This window comes from Puma concolor, chromosome E4 (genome assembly GCF_028749965.1).
Source record: "Puma concolor isolate L17-30 chromosome E4, mPumCon1.1.hap2, whole genome shotgun sequence".
Classification (NCBI taxonomy): domain Eukaryota; kingdom Metazoa; phylum Chordata; class Mammalia; order Carnivora; family Felidae; genus Puma; species Puma concolor.
Genome location: NC_141683.1, coordinates 12,497,818 through 12,518,827, shown reverse-complemented (window position 1 = coordinate 12,518,827; position 21,010 = coordinate 12,497,818). Strand labels below are relative to the sequence as shown.

Below are 21,010 nucleotides of genomic sequence, written 5' to 3'. Positions count from 1 at the left end.
ATGATAAAACCTTCTGGCATATTTGCTATTTTTTTTTTTTAAAGAAAATAACAAAATTCAAGTCCCCTTTATACCTCTCATCAATCCCATAATCTTACCCTGTTACAAACTAGTCACAGAAGAGCAGATCAGTGACCCCCAAGAGAAACAACTCCAGATTACCCCCCAAACACATATACACCCATAATCAGAGACAACAATGCCTGGAGTAAAGGAATGGCTGAGACAGGAGAGGTGCTGACATAAATGGGATGAGGTCTTCTTTAGCAGGGCCAAGGTCAGCTTCATAGGCAGCAGGGAGATGGATTAGTGAGAAAGATGACCTCTAGGGACAGCAAAGGATAGGGAATCCCTGTGACTTGACCGGCATAAAGTGGTGGTCATTCCTTTGCAAGGAAGTCCTAAGTGACTCTTTCTATGTGGGTATGTTTGTGTGTATGCACATGTATATGTATGTATATATTCACATATGCAGAAATATGTACACTTCTTACTCATCAAAATATCAATTAAAATAGAACAACCTTCAGGAAGAATAATTGATACCTTTTAGGGTAGCCCAAACACATAAATCTGCTAAGCTCAAGGAATTTCCAACTAAGTATGTTCTCAGAGACAGGCAATGATTGAGCTCGTTGATTGCAGAAGTAAACAAATTACATGAAGACAATTTTGTGGCACTAAACTCCAGCCAGTGATCAATCTGTGAACATAAAAGATGGAAAATAAATGCACACCATGGTTTAGATTTAAACAAACAAATGGCCTTAGTTAGAAACATGCCTATCTTATCTCCAATTACAGAATCTGCCATTATGTGGATTTAATTCTGGTTGCCTGGGATCTAAATTGGCATTAAACAAATTTCATTCATTCATTTTTCATTTTAATTTCATTCATTTTTCTGTTTTTTCTTTTTGCAGGGGTGTGGAGGGGCACTTCAAGGAAGAAAAAGATTTGAAAACTGGCAGCAGCAGGAAGGAATAACCAACTTGATCAAAACCGGCAGGTGATTATCCACCTGCAAAATTTAAAAGTAAATTCTTAGGAAACTATTCTTTATATTTCAAATTTTGCAAATTTAGGAAAATTAGAGCTGACTACAAACAAAGAGCAAAGCATCTAAACAACTGTACAGGAAGTTAATCTACTGTTGCTATAATTAATCAAAGTATATACCTAGAAAGGAAAAGAGAATCCAAACTATGTGTGTGACCCTGGGAAAACCTCGTAATTTTCTAGGCCTGCTGCCTCATCTGTAACATTAAGGGAGGTGCAGGAGATGATCTATACAGTTACATCCAGGTATGAAATTTTAGGACTCTATGAAGAAGACAGCACTCACTGACCCAACAGGACTGCTGGTGGGGATTAAAAGTTGAAATTTAGGAGCTAGGAAGTTTTTTCCTGAAAATAAAAATAAGATGAGAATTCCTTAGCTAGGTCTGTAACTAAAACTCCATCAATAACCTTAAATAGAATAATCATACATAAGTCAACAATAAAATGAAGTTCTCAAAAGAATAGAAGTATAAATCAAAACAAAAGAAAACAAACCCAAAGAAGTGTTCCTTCCTTACCTCAGTATGTTCCAGCAGGTTCGAGCCATAGAGCCTAGCTGTAGTTGCAACTCGAGCCAAGTAGCGAAGTATGGAATTTATGTCTGTGAATACCACATTTCTAGAATACAAGCAGGAGATAAAATATTACCGTAGCTCTAGCAAATCAGTAGGAGTCATGAGACTTACGAAGAACTGTAAAAATAGAACCCTTACATTTACCATGTAGTTTCTACTACAGTTTAAAAAAAATCTGCCTAAAAAAAACCAATCTGCCTAATTCATTCTTTACTGTTTCTATCAAATTCCAATATGTTCTGAATGTTCAGTTAAATCTGACAATTCAGTTAAGAGTGGACTATCTATACTGCTTTGTCCTTCTAACTATTGTCTATTCAGTGGTGAAAATATGAAAATATAATTGGGATATCAAGAGTAACTGATGTAAAATAAATCAAGGCAAAGAAGTCAAGGATATACAGTCATAAAGATGCTAGTTGTATCAACTTCCAAGTAAAGATGACAGATCAAACCGTATAAAAACTGTTCTGTAAAAATTATTTTTTAAAAAGACACACACCCATAGGAAAAAGAGACTAAGGAAAAGAAAGAATAACAAAATTCAGAAGCTAGAGAGATGAATTTAACAGGTCTGAAAAAACCGAATCTTAAGCAGACAGTGGACAAAGCTGAAAACCAACCTAACTTCAATTTTAGAATCCACAAAAGACTTAGGAATGGAAATAAGAATGAACTGGGGCTAAAATTAGGAGGGCTGGTAAAAAGTCTATTTAAGAATCAGTTGGAGGACACACGGGTGGCTCAGTTAAGTGTCCAATTCTTGATTTTGGCTCAGGTCATGATCTCATGGTTCATGGGGTCAAGCTCCAATTCAGGCCCTGCACGAACAGCCCAGAGCCTGCTTGGGATTCTCTCTCCCTCTCCCTCTGCCCCTCGGCCACTTGCACACACACACACTCTCTCTCACAATAAATAAATAAACATTAAAAAAAAAAGAGAGAATCAGCTCGAAATAGATACCATCAAACCCTATTCTGCACAGCTGGGCTGCTTCTCTTATTCAATCTCGGCAAAAACTGGAGGTTTATTCTCTAAGCACTAAAACAGAGGGTCTCTCAACTGGCGGAAATTGGTCACTGCTGAGTTGGTTTATGCAAGTAACTGGGTAAATGAATATACATATACTAGATGCTGAGATCTTTAGCCTTCTTCCCTCTCTCAGCTCCCAAAATATTCTGGTATGAACTCTTTACCTTCTAAACAAGAGACTTTCAGTCTTCATTGAATAATCTCATCAGCTTAAGAAGAAATAACTAAGGATACTAACATCAGAAGTTCCCACTAAATAAACTGCTCAATCAGACCAACGTATGCTCAGAGCTGACAAGCCCACCTTGAGGTCAGAATTTGCAAACAGCTTTAAATTCCTACCAAAATCTAAGAAGGTCATCAGGAATTACCAAATATTTGAAGAAAGCTTTTAACTTAAAAGATAGTAACCAAAATAAGCACATAGTAAAATGCAACCTGGACAAATTAGGAAAAAGAAAACGAAACAATATATTGCAATCATAAAATAACAAGATACTGTTAAAAGAAGTACCCAAAAAATAAAAAACAGCTCTTAGATACTAAAAATATAGTAGCAAAAATAGAAAAAACTCAATAGAAAAAAATGGGATGATAAAGTTGAAGAACACTCCAGAAAGTAAAAAGAAAAAAATAGATGGAAAGTGAAGGTGATACTTAATCCTAATATCCCTAAAAAGAACAGAAAATGGAGGAGAAAATCATCAAAAATTTTTAAACATTTTCCAAAACAGAAGGATTTCCATTCCACATTTAAAAGAGACCAAGCACCCAGTGGAAGAGATTTTTTAAAAGGCCCACACAGGGCACGTGGCTGGCTCAGTCGGCAGAACATGTGACTTAATCTCATGGTTCTGAGTTCGAGCCCCGGGTTGGGGGTAGTGATTACTTTAACATCTTAACAAAAAAACCCAGACCCACACTAAAGCATATCACTGTGAAATTTCAGAATACTGAATCACCAGAAAATATTCCTGCAAATTCCTAAAGTCACACAGAACAGATCAGGAATCAGACAGGCTTCAAAAGAGAACAAAGCAAACAATTATTCCATGGAAAAGTAAAAGCTGTACACAAAAGGTAATCATAGTATGTGGCTCAGCAGTAAAACTTACTAGGTCATTACAGTGTAAACACTGAAAGGTGACCTAATCAAAATTACGATACAACTACACTGGGAGGAAGGAGGAGAGGGGAGTGGAAGAGTGTGTCTGAGTATGTGTTTTTGTGTATCTTGCCCCTTTCCCAAAATAAGTCTTTCTGTCAGTTTATTATGAACCTTTCAACACTTTTCAAATCTGCACCTTGCTGGAGAATATCCTTGAAATTTTCTTTCAATTTGGTCTAGATTCTACTATCTGGTGAAATACTGTTAAAAGAATCTGAAACCAGGTTGTTTCCATTTCTTAGTTTCATTAAATAAAAATTAAAGAGAATAATATCTCCCTTTCCAGTTCTTTTTATTCTTTCCAGTGGGTTCCAAAAGAAAGATGTTTAATCTTCCATATATCCCAGGATGCAAATGATTCACTTTAATCAAGAACATATAGTATATGCTCATTGTAGAAAACTTGGAAAACAGAGAAGGAAAAAAAAAACCCAAACACCCATAATTCCATCACCCAGAAACAGACACTATTAAAAGTGCTGCACACTTCTCAAACATATCTTTCTATGCAAATATGTGATTTTATCTTTACGTTCTTTTTTTTAATTAACATTATATTGTAAATATAACCCATCACTAAAAGTTTTTCATAAGCTTTTTCACAGATGCCTAACATTCCATGCTGTGGATTTACCATATTTATTCGCTATTACTACTAATTTTGAATATTTCCAATTTTCTACCAGAATAAATCACAGTAGAATTAAAAACCCTTATGTATAGGGGCACCTGGGTGGCTCAGTCAGTTAAGCATCTGACTTTGGCTCAGGTCGTGATCTCACGGCTCATGGGTTCAATCCCCGCATTGTCATGTCAGCTGTGCTGACAGCTCAGCGCCTGGAGGCTGCTTCGAATTCTCTCTGCCCCTCCCCCACTCCCCCACTCTATCTCTCAAAAATAGACAATCATTAAAAATTCTTCACTCTTAAAAAAAAACCTCATGTATAAATCTTTCTGTACATTTCTACTTTCTTTTAGATTATAAGTGGGATCAGATACCTTACTGACAAATATGTGTCTCTGGATATACTTCTCTTAAGAATGAAGAATAGCATACTTCTTTCTAGGGACAATCTACCAACTAGCAAGGAAAACAGGCACACAACATTGAATTCTGAATATTTCAAAAAATGCTGTTCAGTACTGAAAACAGAGATATAAAAGTACTTACTCAGACACATGAAGAATATTCTCTTTCCCTTCTTCAACAGAAATGCTGACATTGTCTTTCACATGTTCTACAGCCAACAAAGCTCCTAAAAATAATGACATGAAAAGATTTTTCTTTATACACTTGAATCATAAAGCAGTAAGAATGACTCAACAAACCAGTGTTAAGTCCTGCAAGGAGTAAACTTCTTTCCTAATGGTCTATAAACAGAAAGTATGGTCTTCTGGTCTTGGGGAAATATTACACCAGAAATTATTCATTGGCACAGTCCAACTGCTTTTGAATATGTTCAGCTTCCAGTTAAGGACACTGAAATTAATCTTTTCCTCCCTCAGAAGACAAGAAGAAATGAGAATAGCGCCTTCTATAAAAACTATTGTTAATAACATTTCAGTGATTACTATGTGGTGGACACTGTGCTAAATGCTTTACAGTCATCGGAATTTTCAATCTTTATGGTAACCTTAAGAGGTGGTCACCTTTATCTCCATTTTACAGAGGAGGAAACTGGGCTCGGAAGGATTAAATAATGAACCCAAGTTCTTGACTAAATATGTGCCACTCAGGAATTGAATGCAGGTCTAAGGCAGTCCAGAATTCAAACTCTAAAACACGGTGTAATCTGCCTCTCAATAGCTATTAAATATCCTAAATTGACTCATTTAGTCCTATAAGTTTGGATAACATGGGCCACCAACACCCAGATATTGATTTCTAAATATCATGCTCTACTGGAAACAGGGCTGCGGCAGGGAAGGTACGAGATAACCCTGGAAAATCTTGTGCTAGAAAGCAAGTACACAAATAGATATGCCAAAAGGACACAGAGGCCAGCTTGGAGGGGCTCCCACTGGCAAACAGTAGCAATGTAACCACTAAAGTAAATGACACAAGTTTTACTGTCTCCATACAATGAAATCCTAAATGGCAAATAAAAAGCATGAAGTACTGTTACAGGCAGCAGGATAGATGAATCCCAAAGCATTATCCTATGTACAAAAGAATATATATGATATGATTCAATATATATGTAATTCTAGAAAAAGACAACAGTGACAGAAAACAGATCAGTGACTATCAGGGATGAGAGATGGGGAAGGGAAACTCACTGCAAAGGGGCATAAAGGTACTTTCCGAAATCAGAGAAATATTCTCTATCATTATTGTGGTGGTTACTGTATGTTACTTGTCAATTTTAAATTGGCAAAGTTTAGTATATGCATGTTGTAAGTCAATAAAATGGATTTCAAAAAATAAAAATTTTAAAAGAATAAAAGTAAATAATACAGATTATAACTTTTGAGTACATTTTGTTATGAATTTTTTTTAATGGGAAAGAAAAATATCTTCTGACACAAAAATGCCAACTAATACATGTAGAAAGAACAGCAGAACTGGAAGGTCACCTTTGGAACCTTCTTAATCATAATCAAGTTGGGAAGGAAGCATCAATGGATGATGAAACCAGTAAGTGAAGGTTTGAGTAGGATGTTTACATGGTCCCAAAGCGTTCAAAATGCCTTTTAAATGCAAAGGGAAAACTTTCCAGTGCGAAAAGCTGGCTGACACCATCTTAAGTAACTGAGATTAGATCACCAGTAATGGGAAAAATCAACTTCATGCACCAATTAATGGGCTGAAATGAAGAATACTGAATCACTTCTGTGCTACTCTTGCCAAAGATGTGTAGCTGAATCTAGCCACAAGGAAACATCAAACAATCTGATCAGGGGACATTCTTCAAGTAATTGGTCTTCAGCCTTCACAGAGGTCAAAGCTATGAAAGTCAAGCAAAGACTAAGACTATATTCCAGATTGAAAGAAACTGCAGAGACATGACAACTAGGTGCAAAGCATGATTCTGGATTTTGATTCCTGCACTATGGAGAGTACTGCTGGAACAATTAGTGTTGGAATATGAATGAACAGGGTCTGTGCATTAAACGGAAGAATGATATCAATGTGTACTTCCTGATTTTGATGTTCCTGTCAGGTCACAAAGTTTTTCCTCACTTGAGAGAGCACTACACTGGCATATTCTGGATGCTGAAGCATCATTATCTGCAGTGTGCTCTCCAGTGGTACAAGGGGAAAAGTATTTTGTTCTATTCTTGTACCTGGAAGTTTGAAGTTATCTTAACATTAAAACTTCACATGCTGAACACATATAAAATAGGGAAATAACAATAATGCAATCTGTTTTCTAAATGTTTCATCTAATTTTACTGATTTAAAGGTAAGATGTATTTTAATTAAGCAATGTGAAGAATTAAAAACAAAAAAGGAGAGAAGCAAATATATATTCTATAACTGGTCTACCGTTCAAAATGACAATAATTTTTTTTAAGATTCTCTTCCAGAATTAAGTCAGAATGTGATTCTGAGTTCTACAATTCACTAAGGAAACAGGTCTATCACCTTCAAGGTGATTTTCTAAGTAACATTAGTAAAAACTACAGCTAGAAAATACATAAATTGTGTTAAGAATTTTACCTACAGTCTCATGTAATTCTGGCAACCAACCCTATGTGGAAGATACTATTCCTCTTAATCAAGGAAACTGTAGGAGAAGCCAAACAAGGAACTTGCCAATGTTCCACAACTAGTAAGTGGCAGCCAGGATTGGACCTAAGTCTCCAGGAAGCAAATGTCTTTGCTCTTAACCATGAGACCACACTGTCAAGTGCCTTCCAGCCCAAAAAGCAAAACCCATTTCTTCCGGAGTTCATGGATTAGGGTGAGGTTAGCCCATAATTACTGGAACCAATAGGTTCAAACACCAGCATTTTTAAAGTACTTAAAACGGCTATTGTGGGTTTTGTTCCAAAAGACTCAGAATGCCACCAAAGCTGAAAATGTAGTGAATAATTCTGTCAACCGTATGTGGTCAACTGCATCTAAAGATCGGCACTTCTCCCACATTAGTAAAGTATCTGTGAGTCTAGACTATGTAAACACATTACCAAATAGGAGATTAATAAACTACTTAAATTCTTTTGTGTAATTTTCCCAAATAATAAAAAAGCAGAAATTCCAAGCTATCTATCTACAATAACCTCAGCCACAAAGAAAAAGCAATTCCAAATAGAACTTAAGATGTATTAGGTGTATGGAAACCAATATGACAATAAATTTCATACATTGAGAAAAAAATCCCTAACTAAAATAAGTGCCTATGAATAAGAAAAGTATTTACAACTGAATTCAAATAATATACTTCCTCTGATAATATTTAAAATGACTTCACAATACATCACATACTATGTAAAATGCAAAAAATAATTCTGTAAATAAAACTCTAGGCAGTTAAAAAAAAAAAAAAGATGTATTAGGAAGGCGACAGATCCGATGTTTATTCTGGCCTTGACTACATCCATAAGGATGTGTGTGGTAAAGCAACCCGATCAGTCCGCAGTATACTTGAGTGTTCTAGCAATTACCGTGCCACCATTAATTAAAAACAAGTGCAACCTCAGTTTTAATACAACCTCAGCGACTACGATCGTCTGCCTGGTTCCCTTTGAATCCAATAAAACATAAAGTAGTGAAGTGGACTGAAGATCTTTTCTGAGACGAGGGAGGAAGGGAGACGGGAAGGGGGATATGCTACAAGAGAGGCGAAGATAATGGGATTTTAACTTTCAAAATGATGTTTCTATGAGCATTTGTAGGTCTCTAGGGAAAGCCACTTCAAAAAGGGAGAGGGGGGCTGGCTGAGAGTCATCCCTCTTAAAGAAAAGGACCGAGGCTGAGCGACGTGTCGCCCTGCCCGGGCTCACACCACGCCTCCCTCCACGCCCGAGTAAACCGTCTCCGGGAGCAGATCCACACGGCCAAGGACGGAAGATGAGGGCCGCGCTGCTTACTCCGTGTACAGTTTCGGGAAGACGGCAGGCCTAATCCCACACCGCGACCGCCACTGCGCAACGCCGGGCGCGGCGACCTTCCCTGCCCCGCACCCTCCCCGGCTGATGCAACCCACTTAGGTCGGCGGCCTCGGTCCTTACCCAGCGGAGGGTCTCCTGCATTTACGGTCAGACAGAGCGTCGCCATCCCCGCCGGTCTGCGGCTCTACCTGTCAGTGCGCCTGCCTGGCCGTCAGAACCACCCCGAACCCGCCGAAAGCGAGAAGCTGCAACGTGTGCACGCGCCTGACGCTGCCGCAGCCTTCGCCCCTCCCCTGCGTCGTGGCTGCCGCCGTCTCCGCGCACACCGTGATGCGTCATCGCCGTGCGCCGTCTCCGCCCCGCCGCGGGCCCCGTGGTCTTCGACCCCGCCCCTCTGCTTCAGAGGGAAGGAGGGCCTAGAGGCGTTTCGCGCGGCCAACGGAGGGTGCTGAGGCGAACGATACTTTACGACCCTTCGTAAAGCGAGGAGAGCAGGTGTGAGAGCGTTTCCGAGGTGTGAGGGCTTGCACGTGAGCCACAAAACGGAACACGCCAGGGGAGCGGTGTGGTGTTGATGGGCACTGTGTGTTTAGAAACACAGAGAAGTCGTGGAAGCACCCTGCACATCAAACCATGGTTACACTGGGGATGGGGGGAGCTTTTCTGATTTTCCGCATTTTTCAAAAGAAGAATGCATTATCAAGAGTTATTTTCATATTTGAAAATAATGCTTAAAAAGAAAGGATTTATTTGTAAAAGGCGTTACTAAAAGCCAGTGCCCGCGTTTGTCTTGGCTTTGTTTGCCTGGACGCGGATTTCTCCTCTACACCCCGTGGGAAGGGGTGGGGGTAGGGGCATGTGTGTGCGTGTGTGTACTCCAAGGGCTGGTATTCGAGCCAAGGGGTCAAGAATTGATTCCAAAAAAAATATCTCAACCTCATCACCCCACCAGTACCACCACCGATACATGCCCCACGTGGCCTCAAGTGGGGGTGGCATTAAGTGGGGCCAGTTGGTGCTATTCAGCTGGAGCCTGGGGTGGTCAAAGGTGCAGAAGGGCTTCACTCACCGATGCCTGAGGTGGGAAGTCTGGAAGCCTAGGCTCAGCTGGATCCCACCCCTCTCCATAGGTCCTCTCCATGTGAAGCCTCCAGCAGGGGAGTAAGACTTCTTACAGGGTATCTCAGTATCAGGAAAGTGAAGGTTCCAAAAGACCAAGATGAAAACTGCTAGGGTCCTCCTGATCTAGCTTCGGAAATCACATAGCGTCACTTTTGGGCCACTTGATTGGTGACCAGTGAATCACAGGGCCCACCTGGATACAAAAGAAGGGACTACACAAAAGCATCAATACGAGGAGGTATGGTTCACTGGGGTCTGTAGTAGATTTCTTGTGTCTCCCAAGAAAAGTCCAAGTCCTGGCCCTCAGTCCCTCTAAATGTGACTATTTGGAAACAGAGTCTTTGCATATGTAATGAAGTTAAGGATATTAAGATGGCATCATCTTAGAAGGAGAGGGAAATTTGACACATTTTAATGAAGTCACAGAGACACAAAAGGAAGGGCTCCAATGGGTCAGGTTGAAAGTCAGGATGTCTGCATCACCAATTTCAAAATCTTCTTACTGAATCAGAGAAACCCACTGATGCATAATGAACTGAACATCACCACCAATAGGCTCTATGGAAAAATGATGCATCAGTTTCTTCAGGACTTGAATAACGTTAACAAACTGTACGTAGCCAGTGTGGGTTCTGCTGATTAGGTAAATGCTGCTGAAGAACGTAAAGAAGGTTCATTCCTCAGTGAAAAGCCAAACAAATGAAGAACATCAAGGACTGCTTCCCAGTGGCTCTCTTAGCAAATCTGTTGTGCTAATTTTAGCAAATATGGTTCTGGTGGACACAGTCTATTTCAAAGAGCAGTGGGACCAGGAATTTGATAAAGAACATACTGAAGAGGGAGAATTTGGACTGAACAAGAATATGAGCAGATCTGAGCAAGGTCTTTAATTCTGCCTTCCTTAAGGATGTGCAAGCCAAGATTCTGAAATGCCATAAAAAGGCAAGCATGGCTTTGCTGATCTAAGCACGATTGATCATGCGGATCTAAGGAGGATTTTGCTGCTGCCAAATGAAGTAAATGGTCTGCAGAAGCTTGAAGATAAACTCACTCCTGAAAAATTGATAGCCTGGGCAACTTACAGAATGCAAGCAAGAGTGATGTAGATTTGTACTTATATCAGTTCAAAGCGGAAGAGAGCTCTGGTATCAAGGCCATGCTGGGAGCCATGGGAATAGTGGATGCGTTCGGTCGACAGAGCATGACCAGGAGCCAGGGTGTTGAGGTGTCTAAAGTCCTACACAAGTCCCTTGGGGAGGTGGCTGAGCAAGGCACAGAATCTGCAGCTGCCACTGGCATGGAAACTTCCGACGTCATTGCCCTTTTATGAAAATTTCCATTGTGATCACCCTTTTCTGTTCTTTGAGCACATTAAAACCAACAGCATCTTTTTCTTTGGCAGAGCCTCCCCTCCCTAGATGCTGTCAGCCGGTCACTACTTTTGGTAAAAGCTCACAGAGTTGTTCTGGGAAATTGACTGCTAGAAATAACAGGTTCTATTTGTTTTCCTTTCTAGTATCAGTCACAACCAAGAATTTAATAGTTGGAATATCATGTCTGCCTATTTCTCTCACTCCACAAATGTGCAAACCTGCATTTTTCCCACTAAAGTTCCCTTTGGACATTAAAATAACATTCCCTTTGGACAAAATGTTCAGCTTCAAGATTAGACAAAGAGATATTTCAATACTGCATCTTCTAAAGTTGAAATATTGTTTCTGAACTGTTTACATGAATCAAACCAAATTATACCTGCTCTTCAAACTTATTAACCCAGACTCCTCCATTTCTTTGAATTTAGCTACTATCTGGGACCCTTACATGTCTATTTTATTTTATTTTATAAAATACATTATCAGTAAACCAATGACTAAAAAAAAAAAAAAAATAGTAGTACATCTTTTATCTGTTTGCACCACTTTCCTTTTGCCTGAAATTATTTTCCCCCAGATTTTCATGACTGACTTCTTATTCAAATTTCAGATCTGAATGTACCTTCACACGTCCCTTTTGATGTCTTTAGCTTTTAATTTTTGCTAATATTGCATTTCTTATCTATAGCCTTTCAGACATAATATTTACAGATTAAGGTCTTTTTAACTTGCAAACACAAAAGTGAGAAGTGGAATTGTTACCTGTTTAGCCTTGTAAAGATGGTTCCATAACATGTTTAACCTCATATTCTCCATAGATGGTCCCTCTCAGCTAGTAAATCAGACAAAATGTTCTATTTGAAGTCAGTGTAGTCTTAGATCGTCTTTTGTTACTTCTTCTGTTTTATATTTATCCTTTTAAAATCGCTTAGCAGAGAGCTCCTTATGCTGCCACTTCAAGCTTCTATGTTTTGGCCCTTTTATTATATATCTGCTTTTTTTATGATTATAGACTCATAATTTCATTCAAACAAAACAATGGAAGAGGCTTTCATTTTTCCTGGTCACAATATCATAAATGGCCAAGGGACAATATGTATCTTTTTCTAAATGTGTGGAAACACTTAAATGAGATAATGGTTAGAGGGGGTAGGAAAAAGAATTATAAAGTGCTATGTGATGCCATTAAGATAAGGAAACTTGTATTGTCATGCTCAGCATTTATTTTATGACTATTAAGAACTCCAAGGTGAAAGTCACATTCCCCCCTAGTTATGGGCCCCTCCACTTCATCAACCAATACCTTACGTAACTTTCAGGGAGCTGTTTCAGATTTGGTCACAGCTTCCATCTAGGTAGTAAGCAATGTGTTCACAGAGTGCTAATACTGTGATAGATTACACTGATACTTTGAAGCTGCCCTCTTCTAAATATACTCCTCTTGGTCAAAGTGATTTTTAAGATTTTTTTGATATTATTAAGTTTCACAAAGGGTCCAATAGACTTTCCTGCACATCACTGATGTACACTCACTAAATATTATGCAGTGATTGAATCGTATATGAGATATAGGGAAAAGATCAGTGTTTATTTGCTGAGGAATTCTTGGGTCGCTCTTAAAAATTCTTTTCATATTGAGTGTCTTTTTCCATATGACGTACTAGGGATACAGAGAATCTTGAAATCACTTCCTCAACAGATGAATAACCAAATAACCTGTTTTTGAACACCTTCAGTGATGAGGAACTTAATACTGCTCAAGACAGCCCCCTCTGTTTCTAAACACCTATTACTATTAGAGGCATCTAAATCTGCTTTTCTGTACATCTGCCCACTACCCTCAGAGGCTGTTCAGAACAGGTCTGGGATCCTCTACATGGCAACTTTTCATACACTGGAAGTTGTCATGATGCCTCCCATGTCTTTGTTCTCTAGGCCAGATGTCTCCAGACCTTTCAACAATCCTTCAAATGATAGTTTTAATCTATCCCACCTTCCCTCTTCCAAACATGCTTCTGTTACTCAATGTGTCTTTTAAAATGTGATACTCAGGGGGCGCCTGGGTGGCGCAGTCGGTTAAGCGTCCGACTTCAACCAGGTCACGATCTCGCGGTCCGTGAGTTCGAGCCCTGCGTCAGGCTCTGGGCTGATGGCTCAGAGCCTGGAGCCTGTTTCCGATTCTGTGTCTCCCTCTCTCTCTGCCCCTCCCCCGTTCATGCTCTGTCTCTCTCTGTCCCAAAAATAAATAAAACGTTGAAAAAAAAAATTAAAAAAAAAATAAAATAAAATGTGATACTCAGAACTGAACAAAAGGTTCTGGGTGTGGTGTGATCAGGGCAGAGTGCAGGCAGAAGCACTGTCTTTTGTTTTGCCCATCACCATGCTAATAACGTACGCCAAGTTAGCTCTTTACAGCCACAAGAAACTGTTGACTCATATTAATGTTGCAAACAACTCCAGGACAGAGAGCCCAGAAATAAACCCATACTTAAAAGGTCAATTAACTATGAGAAAGGAGGCAAGAATATACAATTCTTGAATATACAAGAATATACAAGTGTTTTAAATAAATGGTGTTGGGAATACTGGACAGCTACATGTAAAAGAATGACCACTTTCTCACACCATACACAAAAATAAGCTCAAAAACGGGGCGCCTGGGTGGCGCAGTCGGTTAAGCTTCCGACTTCAGCCAGGTCACGATCTCGTGGTCCGTGAGTTCGAGCCCTGCATCGGGCTCTGGGCTGATGGCTCAGAGCCTGGAGCCTGTTTCCGATTCTGTGTCTCCCTCTCTCTCTGCCCCTCCCCCGTTCATGCTCTGTCTCCCTCTGTCCCAAAAATAAATAAACGTTGAAAGAAAAATTAAAAAAAAAAAATAAGCTCAAAATGTATTAAAGACCTAAATGTGAGACCTGAAACCATAAAAACCCTAGAAGAGAACATAGGCAGTAATTTCTCTGACATCAGCCCTAGCAATATTTTTCTAGATATGTCTCCTAAGGCAAAGGAAACAAAAGCAAAAATAAACTGTTGGGACTACATCGAAATAAAAAGTTTCTGCACAGCAAAACTGCACAGCAAAAGAAACAATCAACAAAACAAAAGGCAACCTACAGAATGGAAGAAGATATTTGCAAATGATATATCTGATAAGGGGTTAATATCCAAAATATATAAAGAACTTATACGAGTCAAAACCAAAAAAAACCACAAATAATCCAATTAAAAATGGACAGAAGACATGAATATACATTTCTCCAAAGAAAACATGCAGATGGCCAACACACACATGAAAAGATGTTCAACATCACTAATCATCACAGAAATGCAAATTAAAACCACAATGAGGGGCGCCTGGGTGGCGCAGTCGGTTAAGCGTCCGACTTCAGCCAGGTCACGATCTCGCGGTCCGTGAGTTTGAGCCCCGCGTCAGGCTCTGGGCTGATGGCTCAGAGCCTGGAGCCTGTTTCCGATTCTGTGTCTCCCTCTCTCTCTGCCCCTCCCCTGTTCATGCTCTGTCTCTCTCTGTCCCAAAAATAAATAAACGTTTAAAAAAAAAAAAAAACCACAATGAGATACCACCTGTCAGAATGGCTAGTTGCAAAAAAAACAAGAAACAACAAGTGTTGGCAAGGATGTGGGGAAAAGGAAACCCTTGTGCACTGTTGTTGGGAATGTAAATTGGTACAAGCATTGTGGAAAAAAATACGGAGTTTCTTCAAATACTAAAAAGAAATATACCATATGACCCACTAATTCTACTACTGGGTGTCTGCCACCAAAAAACCAAAAATACCAATTTAAAAATATATATGCACCCCTACGTTTACTGCAGCATTATTCACAATAGCCAAGATATGGAGACAACCCAAGTGTCCATCCATAGATGAGTGGATAAAGATATGGTATACACACACACACACACACACACACACACACACACACACACACGAATATTACTCAGCCATGAAAAAGAATGAAATCTTACCATTAGTAACAACATGGATGGACCCAGAGGGTATTATGCTAAGTGAGATAAGTCAGACAAAGAAAGACAAATACATATGATTTCACTCATATGTGGAATCTAAAAAACAAAATAAATGAACAAATGAGAAACCAGACTCTTAAATACAGGGAACAAAGTGGTAGTTGCCAGAAGGGAGGTGGGGGAGGGGACAGATGAAATAGGTGAAGGGGATTAAGAGGTACAAACTTCCATTTGTAAAATAAATAAGTCATGGAGACAAGAAAAGTACAGCATAGGGATTTTAGTTAAAAAAAAGATTGTAAACAACTAAAATCCCTCGAGTTCCCCATTCTCTGTTTAACTAATGTAAGACGTTGCATGCACTAACTTAGCCTAGTCTTGACCCATAGAAGATTTGATAGAGCTAACATTTTCATTTTAAATATCATTGCTAACTTTTAACTTTTGAGATTGTTTTAGTTCCATCTATGTCATTTAGCACATTGACTACTGTCAAAGTAATACAGACGGTTCTGAAAAGACTTAGGTACAAACATTCCAAGTGCCCAATGACTGGATGAGTCCAGAAATGCCTTAACAATTCAGAAGAGAGTAGGATTGTTTACGGAGTAGGAAAGAGATTAGTGCTAAGAAGTAATGATAACTATTCTATTTGTTTACAGAGTTCTGCAATCGTATTATTCTTCCCAGTCGAAACCGTATCATTCTTGATTTTGAGAAGCATGGAATCATCAAGAAAATGGAGGTCATCAACAGAAATGACAAAAAGAGTGTACAACTGTGGTACACAAATAGAAACCTGCTTTCGGGAAAGTAGGACTACAGCAGTAAGAGTCTCAGATCTTAGGACCATTATCTTGTTGGATGCTTTTATTAGTTCCAATCGTTTTCTTAGACATTTTGAATTTTCTAGGTACTTCTCTTCTTTCTAGCCAATATTTCTACCTCCTATTTCTTTCATTGTCAAAGGGGCAATGTTATGTCGAGCAAAAGCATATTTCTCTTACTCCTGACTTTGTGGGAATGTAGCTGTTTCACTATCAAGAATAGTGTTTCCTTCTGGTATCTTACAGATACTCACTATCCAATTAAGGAAAATTGCTTCTGTTCTTAGGTTAGCAGTATTTTTTCTTAAAAAAAAATTAAAATGGGCATTTTCAGCATCTACTGAGATTCAAACAACACATTAAACCCTTCTTACAATGTAAATTAACAGGAAATACAGAGGTGAAAGAAAAAAACTCTGCCCTTCATAAAGGGACCTAGTCTCACACATGAAAGAGACAAATAAAATTTGCTATACAATGGGATACTTGCAGCAACAAATATATTCATCTTTTTTTTAAAACATTTATTTATTTTCAAGAGATGCAGAGTGCAAGTGGGGGAAGGGCAGAGAGAGAGAGGGAGACACAGAATCTGAAGCAGGCTCCAGGCTCTGAGCTGTCAGCACAGAGCCCGACATGGGGCTCAAACTCACGAACAGTGAGATCATGACCTGAGCCGACATTGGCCACTTAACCGACCAAGCCACCCAGGTGTCCTAGAAATACCTTCATCTTAAAAACATTTTGGAGGGGGGCACCTGGGTGGCTCAATCAGTTAAGAGGCCACTTTTGGTTTCCGCTCAGGTCATGATTGCACAGTTTGTGAGTTCCAGCCCTGCATCAGGCTCTGTGCTGACAGTGCGGAGCCTACTTGGGATTCTCTCTCTCTCTGTGTCTCTGTCCACCCCTCCCCGGCTCACGCTCACTCTCTCACAAAATAAATAAATAAACTAAAAAAAATTAAAAAAACATTTTGGAAATAAGAGTAATAACAATAAATGCATGAGTAAAAGCTTACACAAGGTACAAAGTAGCTCAGAAGATGGAAAATGATTATTCACGGTGAGTAGGGGAGGGAAGAGAGAATAGTAAAGGAAAGCTTCCAGTAAGAGATGGCATATCTAAGGGATGAAAAAAAAGAGGTCAAAGAAAGAACATGAGCTAAAGCCTGGAGTTGTGAAGCTGTGTGTATTTGGAAAACCGGCCAGTTCATTACTGCCAGAATGTAAAATGTTTTGCAATGAGAGATTAAAAAGCTGGAATGTCAGCAGATACTAAATTATAAAGAGTTCTGAGGAACTACAGTTCATCCCGTGATAGGAAGTCAGTAAAGAGTTCTAAGCAGCAGCAAGAGATATGATTAGGATTCATTTTACAAGGACCGTTTCGACAACAGTATGGCAGGTGGATTGTTGTGTGCAGAAACGGTGGCAGAAAGACCAGTTAAAATGGCATTACAGCAATCTATCAGAGAGGAGGTAAAAGATGAAGGCCTAAACTAAGGCAATAAAAATCAGAATTGAGAACAGAGAGGAAGTTCCAGACATATTTGAGAGGTCGACTCAGTGGTGATTGGAGAGATGCTGAGGAAGGGGGTGGTGGGAGGAAGCAGGTGTGTCTGGGTTTATAGCCAGGCTTCAGGTCGGATGATTGGGTGGATGGTTGTCATTGTCTTAAGAAGCAAGACAGGAGGGAAAACAGGTTGGCCAAGTATTTGGCCCCAAACTGATTTTTTGAGATGCTTCCATCTAGACAAAGGGGTGCCTGGCTGGCTCAGGCGGTAGAACATGCCACTCTTGATCTTTGGGTCGTGAGTTCAGGCCCCATGGTGGGCATGGAGACTACTTAAAAAAAAAAAAAAGGTATCTAGATGAAAATATCCCATAGCAACTGCATAATATAATTCTGAGGCTTAGTTCAAACATCTTGCTGGAGTTGAGTGGTTGTCGAAATTGTGGTGATAAACCAGGAAGAGGATATGGAGCTGTCCTATGTAATATGATGGGCACTAGCCACGCAGGGCTATTTAATTTTTTTCTAACAGTTTCATTAAAATATAATTCATACACCGTACAATTTACCGATTTAAAGTGTACAACTCAATGGCCTTTAGTGTATTCAGAGTTGTTTAATCATTAACACGATTTTAAACCATCACTCCAGAAAGAAACCCTGTATCTTTTAATAGTCATTTTCATTTCTCCTAAATACTTAAAACTAAACAAAAAAAATTTTTAAGACTGTACATGACCTGGCTCCTGCCTCCCCGACCTCATTTTATAACGTTCTTCTCTCCTTGTTCACTTTATTTCAGCCTATCCTGGCTCCCTTCCTGCTTTGTTTTTCTTTCTTTCCTCAGAGACACTGTGCTCGTTATTCCTACTGGAAATCTCAGCTTGGACATCACCTCCACAGAGAAGATATCCACTTTATGTAAAAGAGATCATCTTCCAGCTCCCCATCCTGCCCCAGTTGCTTTCTAGCTAATCTTCCTACTTGATTTCCTCTGTAGCATTTACCACAATCAAAATAATTTCATTTACTTGTTCATTATCTGATTTGCTTCACAAGAACATGAGCTCAACAAAGGAAAAGATTAGAGGTCAGCGTTATGTCCACTGTTGTATGTACCTAGAGCAGTGACTCACATATGTACTCAAAACATACTTGTTGGGCCACCTGGGTGGCTCAGTTGGTTAAGTGATTTTGGCTCAGGTCATGATCTCATAGTTTGGGAGTTTGAGCCCCACACCGGGCTGTGCACTGACGGTGCAGGGCCTGCCTGTGATTCTCTCGCTCTCCCTCTCTGCCCTTTCCCACTTGAGCACACTCTTTCCCTCTCTCTCAAAAGTAAATAAACTTTATGTTTATTTATTTGTGAGAGAGAGAGAAAGAGACACAGAGCATGAGCAGGGGAGGGGCAGAGAGAGAGGGAGACACAGAATCCGAAGGAGGCTCCAGGCTCTGAGCTGTCAGCACAGAGCCTGACGCAGTCTCAAACTCATGAACCGTGAGATCGTGACCTGAGTCAAAGTTAGACATTTAACTGATTGAGCTACCCAGGTGTCCCAAGGTCCCAAAATAAATAAACTTCAAACACCCCCCCCACACACACACACTTGTTGAATGAATGAATGGAAGCCAAGGTGAGAGAAAGCATGGTATTTGGGGAGACCTCTAAATGGTTGAGCACAGCTGGATATAAGCTCGTGATCAGAGTTGATGCTGGAGAAGGAAGGCATCAGTTTACATGCTATGATAAGAAACTAGTATTTTATCTTGAAGGCAATAAGAAGCTCTAAAAGATTTTAAGTAAGGGAGTGGCACTACTAGATTTGACTTTGTAAAAAATCACCCTAGAGAATATAAGTGGAGTGAAGAAGAACTACAGCACAGGCAGGAAGATATCACAGTGATCCATGGAAGAAATAAAGGTGTATGAGGGTATAAATTAATGTATAAGCAATGGGATTGAAGAGAGAATGTAGACTTTCAAATATGTCTCTTGGATAACTCATTTTTAAAATTTTAATTTAATTTTTTATTTTTTAAAATTTACATCCAAGTTAGTTAGCATATAGTGAAGCAATGATTTCAGGAGTATTGGATAATTCATTTTTAAATAGGAGCCTGTAGGGGTGCCTGGTGGCTCAGTTGGTTAAGCATCTGACTTCAGCTCAGGTCATGATCTCATGGCTCATGAGTTTGAGCCCCACGTCAGGCTCTGCGCTGACAGCTCAGAGCCTGGAGCCTGCTTCAGTTTCTGTGTCTCCCTCTCTCTCTGCCCCTCCCCTGCTCGTGCTCTGTCTCTGTCTCTCTTTCTCAAAAATAAATAAACATTAAAAAAAATTTAAATAGGAGCCTGTAGAAAATGGCTTCAGAAGTTATTCTCACATTGCACTTGGGCTTTTTTTTTTTTAATTAGGTTTAACTGAGAATAAACTGAGGGTTGATGGGGGGTGGGAGGGAGGGGAAAGTGGGCGATGGGCATTGAGGAGGGCACCTGTTGGGATGAGCACTGGGTGTTGTATGGAAACCAATTTGACAATAAATTTCATATTAAGAAAATTAGGTTTAGGGGTGCCTGGGTGGCGCAGTCAGTTAAGCGTCCGACTTCAGCCAGGTCACGATCTCGCGGTCCGTGAGTTTGAGCCCCGCGTCAGGCTCTGGGCTGATGGCTCGGAGCCTGGAGCCTGTTTCCGATTCTGTGTCTCCCTCTCTCTCTGCCCCTCCCCCGTTCATGCTCTGTCTCTCTCTGTCCCAAAAATAAATAAACGCTGAAAAAGAAAAAAAATTAAAAAAAAAAAAAGAAAATTAGGTTTAGTCTCCTCTTTATAGATAGAGAACTCTACTCTTAGAGGGAAGTAAATGGATTTAGGAAGCGATTTCCAAATTTGGCCAATTACTAGAATCACCTTGAGGACTGGAAAAATAATTTAAGGAGGGATGGGAAATAATGAAGAGCTTTGTAAACATAGTAATTCAGATACCTGTGAGACACCAAAACAGGCTTTTGGGCATGGCAATTTAAAATTTGAGAGGATTGTTGTTGTTGTTTTAAAGTAAGCTCTACACCCAAAGTGGGGCTTGCACTCACAACTCCCAGATCAAGAATCATATGCTCTATGACTGAGCCAGTCAGGTGCCCCTGAGAATTCTAAACTAGACAAAGATTTTGGTATTAAGGGTAAACAGGTGAAGCCATATGTGTGGATTAGATCATCTAGTGAAAAGGTAGAACCCAGAGCAGAATCTTGGTGAACCCACTGACATTGAAATGAAGAGAGACAAAGAGAAACCAA

At 39.7% G+C, this 21,010-nt stretch overlaps 1 protein-coding gene across 2 annotated transcripts in view; it reads right to left on the bottom strand.

Moving 5' to 3' along the window:
- EPRS1 (glutamyl-prolyl-tRNA synthetase 1) overlaps positions 1-9,198 on the bottom strand; it is a 72,097-nt gene extending 62,899 nt beyond the window's left edge. For both annotated transcript variants that reach the window (XM_086693540.1, XM_025927810.2), the window contains exons 1-4: positions 9,016-9,198; positions 5,009-5,093; positions 1,581-1,680; positions 547-703 (exon numbers count right to left, since the gene is read on the bottom strand). In XM_086693540.1, coding sequence (XP_086549666.1) covers positions 547-703; positions 1,581-1,680; positions 5,009-5,093; positions 9,016-9,061 — 388 coding nt within the window. In that variant the 5' untranslated portion in view covers positions 9,062-9,198. The remainder of the gene's footprint in view (positions 1-546; positions 704-1,580; positions 1,681-5,008; positions 5,094-9,015) is intronic.
- Between the last annotated feature and the right edge of the window lie 11,812 nt (positions 9,199-21,010).